Raw genomic sequence first — 13,403 nt, 5'->3', positions numbered from 1 at the left:
GTCTCTTCACACCTTTTTTACCTTTATACTGTATGGAGCTTTAATACAAACATCTACCTTTATACTGTATGGCGCTTTAACAAAAACATCTACATTTATACTGTATGGGCCTTTAATACAAACATCTACCTTTATACTGTATGGCGCTTTAACAAAAACATCTACATTTATACTGTATGGACCTTTAATACAAACATCTACCTTTATACTGTATGGCGCTTTAACAAAACCCTAACCCTAACCTTTATACATTTTATTTGTACTTTGTACTTCTGGAGTTTTGCAGTAGCAGTAAATCTGTGAGGTTGGGTTCAGGTTTGCAAATTGATTAAAATCAGATTAGATTTGTTCAATGCATGAATCATAAAACTGTAGGTGGATATTTACCCTCTGACCCAGAGACAGTGTTGATAGTTGTCTCTGTGTCAAGTGTTGGCTTGCAGCATAAGTGGGCGGAGCTTCTCTGTGAGTCTGTATAGAGGCCACAGTGAACCCTGAACAAAAGCCCCACAGCTGCTCTCAGTCACACTCTGACAACATGGCTGACTGCAAAGTGGTCCTGTTCAACTTCTGGGGAGTTGCTGTCTCTTCACGACCTGATGCGGTTTTCCACAAGCTGGAGGAGTTGCACAAGCTGCCGGGGTAAGGAGCACTACTGTTATGCAACATCTCCACACTGTAAAAAATTAGGTGTTGTATTTTATTTTAAAGTCCACATAAAAATGCAGATATTTTGCGTTTTTCCTGTCATTAAATCTGAATGTGATTATTTTACTGTGAGTTTAGACGACAGGTGCACAGAAACTATGTGGCCAAAAGTAACCAGACGCCTGTGAATGTATGAAGAGACACAGCACTGTACTGTTTCCTTGTTAGTTCCTTGTTTTTGGTCATGCCTTTACCTTTCCTGTTCTACTACAAACGCCAGTTACAGTTACAACACTGTTAGTCACATGGTAAACAACCCTCTGGTGCATAATTACACGCTAAAAGAAAAGATAAACATCTCTCATGTTTAAACCCAGAGGAATTATCATTTTCCCCTCATGGTTCTAGAGATTTCATTGGCAGCCATGTTTGTTGTTGACTTGTTGTCGTCTTTGTGTTGTTGTTCTCAGGGGTTTTCTGCGGAGTGTGGCGTCGAAAGCCGATGGCGCCATGATGAAGGCGGAGAGGGGGCAGGTGACTCTTTCTCAGGTGAGTGAGGGGGGGTCTGCCTCCTCTGTTGGATCATTAAGACTGTGTGTATTTACTGTGTGTGTGTGTGTGTGTTTGTGTGTAGATGATCCCAGTGATGGAGGAGGACTGTGTGAAGGAGGCGCAGGCCAGAAGCGTCACTCTGCCGCCTGATTGGTCGGTTAAAACCGTGATGGAGGCGCTGGGGGCGGCCATGATGGACGTCCAACCGGCCGTACTGAGGACGGCTGCGTGTCTGCGTCGCAGTGGTACACAACAACAACACAACACAACAGTACACACCAACACATACACACCTGTTCCACTCATAGATATACGTATATACTCACTAGAAGCCGCCTTCTGCTTCTCAGCGTACGTCAATAGCGCCGCCATCTTGGGACAGGGTGTGTGCCGGTTTTGCTCTTTTATGCAATTTTATGTTTGCGTTTCCATGGTTTCGGTATTTGCAGTAAATGCATGGATTTTCTTTTTTTTTTTTCAATGAAAATCTGTAAAACGCATGGATCATCACACCAGCTTTTAACAATGGAAATCACACAAATTGACATCCGTGTTAAAAGCGAGCATTAATAGATTCACTCATTATTGCACATTCCTCTTTACATACAGCAACACACTCATTATTGCACATTTCTCTTTCCTCTTTGCATACAGCAACACGCCCATTATTGCACATTTCTCTTTACATACAGCAACACGCCCATTATTGCACATTTCTCTTTACATACAGCAACACACTGGTCGAATTGAATATCGGTTGAATATTCAGTGAGTTATGGCAATTTTAATGGTTGATAGACCTCTGCCTCTGTTGACTGATGCAGTAAGTAGACACGGCTTTGCCCTTACCAAGATGGCGGCCGCGTTGACGTATTCCACTCAATAGAATTGCCTGGGAACATGGCATCTAGTCAGTATATGTGTATCTATGTTGTGTTCCACTGACTCTGACTCCGACTCCGCCCCCCTCCCCCCTCCCTTCAGGGTTACTCACGGCCGTGCTGGCCAATCACTGGGTCGATGACAGCGCCGCCAGAGATGGCCCCGCCCACCTTCTTGCTCAGCTGCAGGGGAACTTCGACCTGGTCCTCCAGTCCTGCCGCGCAGGTCACAGGGTCCCGGAGCCCGCCATGTTCAGCTCCGCCCTGCAGCGGCTGGGAGTGACGTCACAGCAGGTGAAGAAGAACAGATGGTTAAAGTGATAGTTCACCCAAAATTCAAATTTCACTCATTATCTACTCACCCTCATGTCGACTAAGAGCTGTGAGAATTTTCAGAGTCCTCCGTGCCTTCTCTGAGTTACGGGGGGCTCCGCGCAGCAGTATTTGTCCATATAATGGTTGTCAATGGATACCAACTTTCTTCGTCCAAAAAGACACACAAAAAAACATCCAAATACCTCCATACTGCTCGTCTGTAATGTCCTTCTTGTATTGAAGCCCCGACATGAGAAATTGTTCCGAAAAAAATTAAATAAGTCTATGTTTTAAGCTTTTTTGTAGCGGAAGCTCCCAGTGTCTCAGTTCACTGCTCTTCCTGTGTCAGTGCATTTGCACTGACCGGTGGAACAATTTCTCATTTCGGGGCTTCAATACAAGAGGGACATTACACACGAGCAGTATGGAGGTATTTGGATGTTTTTTGTGTGTCTTTCTGGACGAAGAAAGTTGGTATCCATTGACAACCATTATATGGACAAATACTGCTGCGCGGACCCCGTTACCCCGTAACTCAGAGAAGGAACGGAGGACTCTGAAAATTCTCACAGCTCTTAGTCGACATGAGGGTGAGTAGATAATGAATTTTGGGTGAACTATCCCTTTAATAATAAATACCTATCTGGGATCAGGTGACTCACCATGACATGATGATGATGACCTGATCCTCTTCCTCCCTCAGGCCGTGTGGCTGGACGCCGATGAGGAGGGCGTGAAGGCGGCCGAGGCGGCGGGGATGAAGGCCGTGCTGGTGCAAAGTCTGGACGCCGCTCTGGACAAACTGGCCGGTTTTACCGGAGTCCAGGTGCAGACCGGTGTTATAATGAGTGATGTTAACATGTTAAAGGGATAGTTCAACATTTTGGCAAATTCGCCTATTGCCATAATCCCTATATTCATTTGATTGTTGGTGCAAGCTGTTTTTAGGAGGCACATGGTACTTTCACATTTCCCTCATCAAACTCATCAAATACACAATCCAACAACTCCAAAACGCTCTGGTGGACAAGTTGTGACCTGCACATTCACCACACTATGAGATAATAACACAACGTGCAGGTCACAACTTGTCCACCAGAGTGTTGTGGAGTTGTTGGATTGTGTATTTGATGAGTTTGATGAGGGAAACCAAGAAATCCCATCAGCCTCCGTAGAGTAGCTCTGAGCAGCTCACGGCTCTGCTCCGCCGTTCTAAAAACAGCTTGCACCGACTATTAAATGGGCCAATTTGCCAAAAAGTTGAACTATCCCTTTACCTGGTGCTGCAGGCTGTCAGAGCTGAGGACAGCGCCCCCTGCTGCAGCCCCGAGGAGGTGTCGCACGCCTACGTCACCATCAAGGTAAACAGGAGCAGCAGTGTCAGTCATACAGGTGGGACTCAGGTGTTGCCTTGTGTGATCTAAAGCTCCTAAACTCATCTCTCTCTCTGTCTGTCTCAGCCCGGTGTGCAGACTCACTACGTGGAGATGGGCTCAGGACCTCCGGTGCTGCTGTGTCACGGCTTCCCAGAGAGCTGGTACTCCTGGAGACACCAGGTAAACCAGTCAACTAAGCACTAATCATGAAGAACATATTCATGCTGCACATTAAAATCAACAGCAGAACCCTGGCTATACATATAGGGCCGTTGTAGGCTATATGGAAGAAAGGGGATGATAATTCTAGGGGCCCACAAACCCAGTAGTCTAATCTTTGTATGACTGAATTATTCTGCATAAGACCCTGACTAATACTCATAGTAATGCTGCAGTAGCATCAAAATGTCTATGGATATTGTCATTCATCCAGGTCATCGGTTCTTTTCTGGGCAAATTGAATTGTATACTGGCAACTGGACTTGTATTTATCTGGGAAGACGTTTCGCCTCTTATCCAAGGGGCTTCATCAGTTTGTACGCAACAAGTCTCACTAGTCCGCATTCCGCACTAGCTAGACAATATACGAAATACAAGTCCAGTTGCCTACGATTCAATTTGCCCAGAAAATTAGCATCAAAACAAAGTAAGCTAAATAAAAAATGATAATACATATTAAGAAAAAAAGTGGAAAAGCCAGGGGCCCACTTTAGTATTCTTTCAGGGGGCCCAGAACTCCTAGCAACGGCCCTGTACATATATAAACCATTTTTACACACACCAATCAGGATAATTAAAGAATAATCAGATTTATAATCAGATTGTTTGGATACATTTAACTTTTTTCTTTCAAATGTACTCACATAGATATAGTTTTAACAAAAAATGGCTTGAAATGGGTTAAAAAATTCACTTTGTTGTGGAGTAAATCAGTGTCAGATGGATCTCTGTCGGTCTGACTGATCAGGACGCAGCGTCTTATTTTGGTTCCAACTTATTCAGTTCACTACTTACTGTACAGAGAAACAAGCTCTCTTTCTCTCTGCATTCAGTCCTACAGCTTGGTTGGACCAAACCATTGTGAGCCATGAGTTTGGAGTCGTGTGAACTGAATGACAATTAACCAATGGGTATTAACTTGTGCTGACTCACCATGTTGTTCTCCCCCCTCCTCTCTCTCTCTGGTAGATCCCGGCCTTGGCAGCTGCAGGGTTCAGGGTCCTGGCTCTGGACATGAAGGGCTATGGAGAGTCGACAGCGCCCCCAGGTGTGTGCACGTGTCCATAACTCATTATCTAGAATAGAATAAACAGAGACAAACAGGCGACGACAAATACCACACCTCTTTAACTGTTTGATCTTCACACCTACAGATATAGAGGAATACTCACAGGAGCAGCTCTGCAAGGTACAAACACACACACCTGTTTAACCCTTTCATGACCCTGTGTGTTACTGCTACCTCCATACTAACTATTAGGGGTGTGCCAAAAAAATTGATTCACATAAGAATTCTCATTTAATACGATTCAGAATCGATATAAAATGTCCCAAAATCTATTTTAAAGAATAAAAATATGAAACAAATCTGCTGGCTGTCGGCCTCCGTCTCCTTAGAATTTAAAAGGCAGCATGTTTAACTACACTATTTTTTTAATAAAGAGGCACTTTTAATTTTGTTACTTAAGAAATATGTGATATTGCTTTTATGCAACAGTTTCAACAATTCCATCTAAGCATGGATAAATGTTTAAAACTCAATAAATGTGAAAAAGACACTTTAGTCATTCTGTCTTGCAAAGCAGACTGGAGTAGATCATGAGGATCCTTTGCACACCGATAGACTGAAGCAGAAATCATTAGGAATCAAATCGGTTTGAATCGAAAATCGATTTTGAATCGAATCGTAGCCCCAAAACTCAGAATCAAATCGAATCGTGAGAAAGTAAAAGATTCCCAAACCTACTAATTATGCTTCTGTTGCTTTACCAGGATTTAATCACATTCCTGGACAAACTGGTAAGTTACAGCACCATCACACACACACACACACACACACACACACACACACACAAATGATCAATGAATTTATGTGATAGAAAACAATAAAATAAAGGATATGTCAAACCAGACTCTGCGTGTGTGTGTGTGTCTCAGTCCATCCCTCAGGTCACACTGGTGGGTCACGACTGGGGCGGCGCCTTGGTCTGGAACATGGCTCGCTATTTTCCTGAGAGAGTCAGGTAAACACAAACACACACATGCACACACACACATTCAGACTGGAGTGTGAGCTGGTATCCTGTGTGTGTGTGTGTGTGAAGGGCCGTGGCGTCTCTGAACACCCCCCTGTTCCCGGCCGACCCCTCCGCTCCTCCTTCAGCGAAAGTGAAGCACATTCCCATATTCGACTACCAGGTGTTCTTCCAGAAGCCGGTGAGTACGGTCTACGGTGGCCCCGGGGGCTCAAAGCACTGCAGCTTTAAAGGAGACATATTCTGCCCCCTTTTCCACAAATTCAAATAGTTCCCTGGTGTCTTAAAGACATATCTGTGACATGCTTTGGTCAAAATACCGCAAGGATTCAAACATCACAGCTCCAAAACAGCCCTGTTCAGAACGGCTGGTTTCAGTGCCTGTCCATTTAAATGCAAATGAACCACTGCTGGCTCCGCCCCTGTTATGAACTCCCCTGGGAGATGTGAAGCAGGTGAAGTGTAAGGGCCAGGTGAGGTCAAGGTAGACTGATCCACAAATACACAACACAGAAACATATCACGAGATGGGAGGTAGCTCACTTAACCCAATGAGTGGGCGGAGTTTGGTTGACCCATATCACCTGGGCTGGAGGCGGAAGTGAGACGACTTCCGGGGTTTCGAGACGAAGAGCGGCAGGTCTTCACGAGGAGAGACCACGCTGGCGAAAGACACGCACCCACACACCGCACCGGAGTCACACACCAAATGAACTAAGAACCAAGTGCCGAGTCGAGCGAGCTGGCCGGCTGTGGAGCTGCTGTGGCCGTGTAGCGACGGGGACACCCTGAGCTACGGCCTCGCCGAGTCCGGTCGCGCCGGGTCGTACCGGGCCTAGAAGCGGTAACTACGGAGCGGGTAAGTGAAGCAACTCCCATGCTCAGGTAGATACACACACATACAGACAGGTACACAAACTCACGTCTATGCATACACTTGAGAGAGAGATAACCACAGGAGCAAGCGGGAGGTTTCAGGACAGGCATAGTTTAATAAACGAGCTAACGTAATATCATGTTTCATGTACCAATGCAGTCCCGTTTGTCTGCGTGTGTTACAGTTGGGGGCTCGTCCGGGATGCCCCCTTCTACTGGTATTATGCAAATTTGAAAACTAATTACATCGTTTCAACCTCAGGAGCCTGAAAATTACAGATTTTTTTTGTCAATTGTCACATTTTGGAGGCCGGAAGGCAAAACAAACACCCAGAAATATGTTAAAGAGCCTTCAAAAAGTGGTATTTCCATAATATGTCGCCTTTAAATCAACACACAGAGACAAAACGGTGCTACAAATTCAGAACCAAACAACTCACAACAATAAACCAAACAAACTCACTAACAGGAAGCTGTCTGCACAAGGCCCCAGACCGGTCCCTCGCTTTATTGCGTCCCCAGAAACACTTCCTGTTGTGTTGAAGACTATTGAACTACTGAATCGTACGTATGTGTGTGTGTTGCAGGGCGCTGCAGAGGCCGAGTTGGAGAAAAACCTGGAGAGAACATTCAAGATTTTCTTTTCCAAAAGTAGTGAAGAAGTGAGCGTTAACACACACACACACACGCGCGCACGCACGCACACACACACACGCACACAGATCTATCTCTCAGGTGTGCACAGGTAACATGGTTTCTTCCGCAGGCGCAGCGGCCGTCGCTCAGCACCGCTGGCGTCTGTGCTCGAGGTCAGAGGACGACTTCCTGCTCCGTATATATATCACACAACTTAGAGACAACATCTGTAGTGTGTGTAACGTTGTGTGTAACGTTGTGTAACGTTGTGTTTCAGGAGGTTTGTTCGTGGGGCTTCCCGAGCAGATTCCCAAGAGCTCCATGTTGACAGAGGCCGACCTGCAGTACTACGTCAGCCGGTACAAGGAGAACGGCTTCAGGTGAACACACACACACACACACACACACACACACACACACACACACACACACTGACACACACACACACACACACACACACACACACACACACACGCTGTTTGTGCATCATCTAATTTCAAAATAAAAGCTGCAGGTTCCTGTTTGTATTTTTGTTATTTATCATCAACCATCACTGTGTGTGACAGGGGGCCTCTGAACTGGTATCGTAACAGTGACGCGGACTGGAATTGGACGTGTTCTCGACCCAATACGAAGGTTTGTCACTAGGGGATGTCACGATTACTTGTTTTCACAATTAATCGTGGTATTAAACGGCACAATTAATTGATCGTTAAGATTCCTAAATACCGTCACTTTCACAAAAATTGGCAGATGTGCGCAAAAATAAAGGTAAATGCACAGATACTGGTCCATTTATCTAACGTAACATTGAATTGGTGGGAATTTAAATGTTAGCGTGTCATTTTTAATAAAAAGAAATGGCAAAATAAAACAAAAAGCGATTAAAACAAATGCAAATATTTGGTATAGATGACAATTTATTACCTGAATATTTCAAACACTTCCCCTGGGGATTAAGAATTGGTCATATATTAAAAGATACTTGAAATATTTTGTGTTAACAATGAGTAATGTAATTATATTTTGACTATATTTGATTTGCAACACAACCTGGAGAGGAAAAACTTAAGTGTGTGTGTGTGTGTGTGTCAGCTGCTGATGCCGGCCCTGATGGTGACGGCAGGTAAAGACCCCGTCCTGCTGCCGGTCATGTCCAAAGGAATGGAGAACATGGTGAGAACAGAAGCATCTAGACCGACTAATCAATCAATCAATCTGACATGTGATTATTTATCTATTAATTAACTAATCAATGAATTGATGTCAGGTCCCGAACCTGAGCAGAGGACACATCGAGGAGTGTGGACACTGGACTCAGATGGACAAACCGGCGGAGACCAACGACATCCTGATAAAGTGGCTCAAGGAGACGCACGGGAAGACGGGGGGAGGAGGGGCGACTCCCAGACTGTAAGGGAGGGAGGGAAGGAAGAAAGGAAGGAAAGGAGGGGGGAAACAAAACTAACAAAAATCCTGCAGAGACTAATTCCACCAAAATGAGATTTCACAATAAAACGCTCCATTTCCTGTTGTGTCAGTGTTACACGATTTAATTAGATTATCACACATTTACCTGATAATTAAAATAAATCTGAATTAACTCTGGTATCAATAATTCGGTAAAACTGAGAATTTAAATAAACAGACACTTGATTCACGAAACCAGGATGTTTCAGAAACATTTCTTCACTCGTTCTCAAATCTGTGTCGGGTTAAAAACATTTTTAATGAAGGTAAACAGAGAGAAAAAATAATAATAAAGGAGAGAAAGTACAAGTTTTAAACAATAAAGTGTAATTACATTCCCCAACAATTATACATGAATGAATATATTTCCAGACTTTTTCTTGTTAATTATGACTTCATTTTAAAATATTAAAACTTTTCCACATAAAAATCAGTTTTTAGTTTAAAAATGTTCCTAATCTGTCAGTCATTTGTCTTGTTTATGTCATTGGATGTTACAGTTGATTGGCATCAGGCCATTTTGGGAATAAAGTCAAAATATTTTCATTTTTTATAAATTAAAAAACATAATTTTACTGTGACAACATTTTGACTTCTGTCTCAAAAATATCTGAATTTTATTCTGAAAATCCAACATGTGTTTGAGGAGCGGTGGCGCCCTCTGGAGGCGGCGGCGGCGTGAAACAGTTTTCTCACAGTTTCTTCTGCTCAAACAGCTTCTTCCAGGCCGGCATGATGTGTTTATAAATTGTCTCTATCTGGAACACACACACACAAACACAGAGCGACGATGAGCGTGATCACCTTCTACCTGTTTAAAGGGATAGTTCAACATTTTGGCAAATTGGCCCATTGCCATAATCATAGTCATAGCAGTAGGTTCGTTACCTTTAATTGTCGGTGCAAGCTGTTTTTAGAACGGCGGAGCAGAGCCGTGAGCTGCTCAGAGCTATGCTACGGAGGCTCATGGGATTTCTTGGTTTCCCTCATCAAACTCATCAAATACACAATCCAACAACTCCAAAACGCTCTGGTGGACAAGTTGTGACCTGCACATTCACCACGCTATGAGATAATAACACAACGTTACCAGACAGAGTTGTTTTAGAGGGAAATACAGAGACTGCTTGATGAAAAACTGTCCCTGAAGGCAACGCGCATCAGCGGTTTTGCATGAATTTCCCTCTAAAACAACTCTGTCTGGTAACGTTGTGTTATTATCTCATAGCGTGGTGAATGTGCAGGTCACAACTTGTCCACCAGAGCGTTTTGGAGTTGTTGGATTGTGTATTTCACGGCTCTGCTCCGCCGTTCTAAAAATAGCTTGCACCGACAATTAAAGGTAACGAACCTACTGCTATGACTATAGGGATTATGGCAATGGGCCACTTTGCCAAAATGTGGAACTATCACTTTAATGTCTCAGACAGTTTATTGATCGGTGATTATTATTATTATTCATCCTGGTGTTCACTGTGTCAGAGTGATGAATGAAACGTGGTGGTGGAGGTGAATGAGTGAACGAGTCTCTGACCTGCTCCGACTTCTTGACTCCGTATCGTAAGAGCGTCGCCTGGTGCTCGCTGTTGTGAAACAGGATGTCGAAGGTCACCTCGCGGCCCAACATGTCGTCGATGGACGGCTTCACCACGCTGTGGAAGTCCCGCGCCGAGAACGACTCGTCCAGCATGTTGTTGACCTGCGATAACACACAAATGTTCTTTATAAATCAGCATCTCTGCATGTTCGATTCCTGTGTTTTCCACCAATGTTGGTTTCTGAACTCTTTTTTAAGTTTAAAAAAATTAGTGTGGTGTTGTTTAAAAATGATGATGAACTTTGCATTATTTTTACTATTCAAGGTCTGAAAACACTGCAACATTTCAGTCAGTTGGTGACTCAATCAAAGGCTGAAAAGAGGCTTTTAATTTTTTACGTCTGTGACTTCCTGTTGTCTGAGCTCTAGTACAGTTTAATGTTGTCTCAGTGTTTTGTGTTTGAATGGCAAAAAAAAGTCTAAAATATTAGGACTAAACTAAACATCTACCTTTATTCTGAAGGAGTGTTAATACAAACATCTACCTTTATTCTGAAGGAGCTTTAATATAAGTGTCAAATTTGGGAGAAATGTTGTCAGTAGTTCATAGAATAAAACAAAAGTGTTTGTTTTACTCAAACAAATACCTGTAAATTGTAAAATCAGAGAAACTAAAGGGGTCTTTCCCCATTTTTTGTGTATATGTGTGCGTTTAATGTGTTTGGGCGTCACCTTGTATTTCTTCCCCACCAGCTCCAGTGGATCCAGTTTGACCTCTGACCTCAGAGCTCGGCCGAAGAGCGGGAGCTTGGCGTCCGAGTCTGACAAACACACAGATACAAAAAGAAGAAGAAGAGCATGAAAACACCTGTATCTTAAATATTTCTATTCATTTCTACTCCTTCAAAATAAGACTTCTCCTTTTCTTAGATGAGAAGCATCAAAACTCATAAGAACATAATCAGAGAAGCATGCGTCATCGGTTTACATCTGCCGACTGACACATTTCTACTTGATTGATTCTAAAACAGGAAGTAGAGTTTTGTCTGTTTCTGGGCACCGACCTCGGCAGGTCAGATGAGCCACGTAGGGAACGCCGTCTCTCTCCCCGTAGTACACGGCGAAGTGGGAGAAGTACTTGTTCCTGGGATACTCCACAATGTCCCCCGGGAACGGCTTCGGCAGGGATTTGGTCTGTGAGAACAGGAAGTGATACCAAAATAAAATACAATACAATATAATACAATACTTACAACAACCATTACACTCCCAAATAGTTTCACAGTCAGTTTTTTTGTGATGTTGCAAAAACACATGACAAGAGTTGAGGATTAAAATCTAATCTGTGCTCAGTGATCACCATTTCAACAGAAAGCAGAAGTTTTTTTTTTTTTTATAACCACAAGAAAAACTGAAGCAAGAAACCACAAAATGAAAAGCTGCTGTCTGTGAACATCGGTGCCCTGTTACTGCACTCTGTCTGTCTGTTTTTATATATTATTACAGCTCCTTCAGAATAAAGCTAGATGTTTATATTAAAGCTCCTTCAGAATAAAGCTAGATGTTTATATTAAAGCTCCTTCAGAATAAAGCTAGATGTTTATATTAAAGCTCTTTCAGAATAAAAGGTAGATGTTTGTATTAAAGCTCCTTCAGAATAAAGGTAGATGTTTATATTAAAGCTCTTTCAGAATAAAAGGTAGATGTTTGTATTAAAGCTCCTTCAGAATAAAGGTAGATGTTTATATTAAAGCTCCTTCAGAATAAAGGTAGATGTTTATATTAAAGCTCTTTCAGAATAAAAGGTAGATGTTTGTATTAAAGCTCCTTCAGAATAAAGGTAGATGTTTATATTAAAGCTCTTTCAGAATAAAAGGTAGATGTTTGTATTAAAGCTCCTTCAGAATAAAGGTAGATGTTTATATTAAAGCTCCTTCAGAATAAAGGTAGATGTTTATATTAAAGCTCTTTCAGAATAAAAGGTAGATGTTTGTATTAAAGCTCCTTCAGAATAAAGGTAGATGTTTATATTAAAGCTCTTTCAGAATAAAGGTAGATGTTAGCATTAAAACTCCTTCAGAATAAATGTAGATGTTTGTATTAAAGCTCCTTCAGAATAAAGGTAGACGTAATTTTTAATATTTTAGACTTTTTTGCCGTTTTCATTCAAACACTTCTGATATTTCTTAAACACAAAACAGTGACAACATTAAACTGCACTAGAGCTCAAATGACAGGAAGTCACAGACTTTTAAATTTAAAAACCTCTTTTCAGCCTTTGATTGAGTCACCTACTGACTCGATCAAACTTTATCAATTTTAACTTCATTAAAAACTTATCTCTAATAATAAAAGGCAGTGATTTCAGTATAAAAGTCTTGTTAATTAATTAAATACATAAATAAATACAACTGATGATAAATTTGTCCCCGTACTCACCAGACCCATGGGTTTAGGTGTTTTACTGTCGCTTTCTACAGCCGCCTCTGAAATTAAAACCACATACACACTCACACATAGACAGAGAAACTCCAGCTGCTTTACATACAGGCGTGATAATGTCTGTCACAGTCCACTGCCCTCGCCCTCACCCACCCATCTGTTAGTGCTATGCTCTGAGCTGTGGTGCATCGTGTGTGCGTCTCTCTCTGGAGTCGAGGTCGATTCTTGAGGGACGCTCCTGCAGGTTTGTGGACGACACATCGTGGTCGTGGTTGTGGTTTTGGGAGCAGCCGCAGCAGCAGCCGCAGCAGCAGGCCGTCCCACCCAGCGAGGCCTCGTCCACCTCTGGGCGTGTGGAGCAGGTGTTTCCTACGCAAAAGAGGAAGTAGCTTCAATCAGATGGGTTTTATTGGAG

At 42.8% G+C, this 13,403-nt stretch overlaps 2 protein-coding genes across 2 annotated transcripts; one reads left to right on the top strand and one right to left on the bottom strand.

Annotated features, from left to right (window-relative positions):
- Positions 1-479: 479 nt before the first annotated feature.
- Positions 480-9,593, top strand: ephx2 (epoxide hydrolase 2, cytoplasmic). Its single transcript, XM_083989531.1, has 18 exons — positions 480-642; positions 1,119-1,197; positions 1,283-1,445; positions 2,185-2,375; positions 3,100-3,222; positions 3,686-3,757; positions 3,857-3,952; positions 4,961-5,039; positions 5,146-5,180; positions 5,765-5,791; positions 5,930-6,015; positions 6,097-6,208; positions 7,491-7,565; positions 7,670-7,712; positions 7,817-7,919; positions 8,106-8,175; positions 8,635-8,715; positions 8,810-9,593. Exons 1-18 carry the CDS (start codon positions 539-541, stop codon positions 8,954-8,956), a joined length of 1,686 nt encoding a protein of 561 aa, XP_083845657.1. The 5' UTR covers positions 480-538; the 3' UTR covers positions 8,957-9,593.
- Positions 9,594-9,660: 67 nt separating this feature from the next.
- plaat1l (phospholipase A and acyltransferase 1-like) lies at positions 9,661-13,012 on the bottom strand. The gene is made up of 5 exons (XM_083992285.1): positions 12,986-13,012; positions 11,611-11,740; positions 11,279-11,367; positions 10,544-10,708; positions 9,661-9,767 (listed from the first exon to the last, which is right to left on the bottom strand). The coding sequence occupies exons 1-5, from the start codon at positions 12,992-12,994 to the stop codon at positions 9,702-9,704; spliced, it is 459 nt and encodes a 152-aa protein (XP_083848411.1). The 5' UTR covers positions 12,995-13,012; the 3' UTR covers positions 9,661-9,701.
- Positions 13,013-13,403: the final 391 nt, after the last annotated feature.

Source organism: Trachurus trachurus, assembly GCF_905171665.1.
Source record: "Trachurus trachurus genome assembly, chromosome: 2".
NCBI classification, from domain to species: domain Eukaryota; kingdom Metazoa; phylum Chordata; class Actinopteri; order Carangiformes; family Carangidae; genus Trachurus; species Trachurus trachurus.
This window is presented reverse-complemented; position numbering and strand designations above follow the sequence as displayed.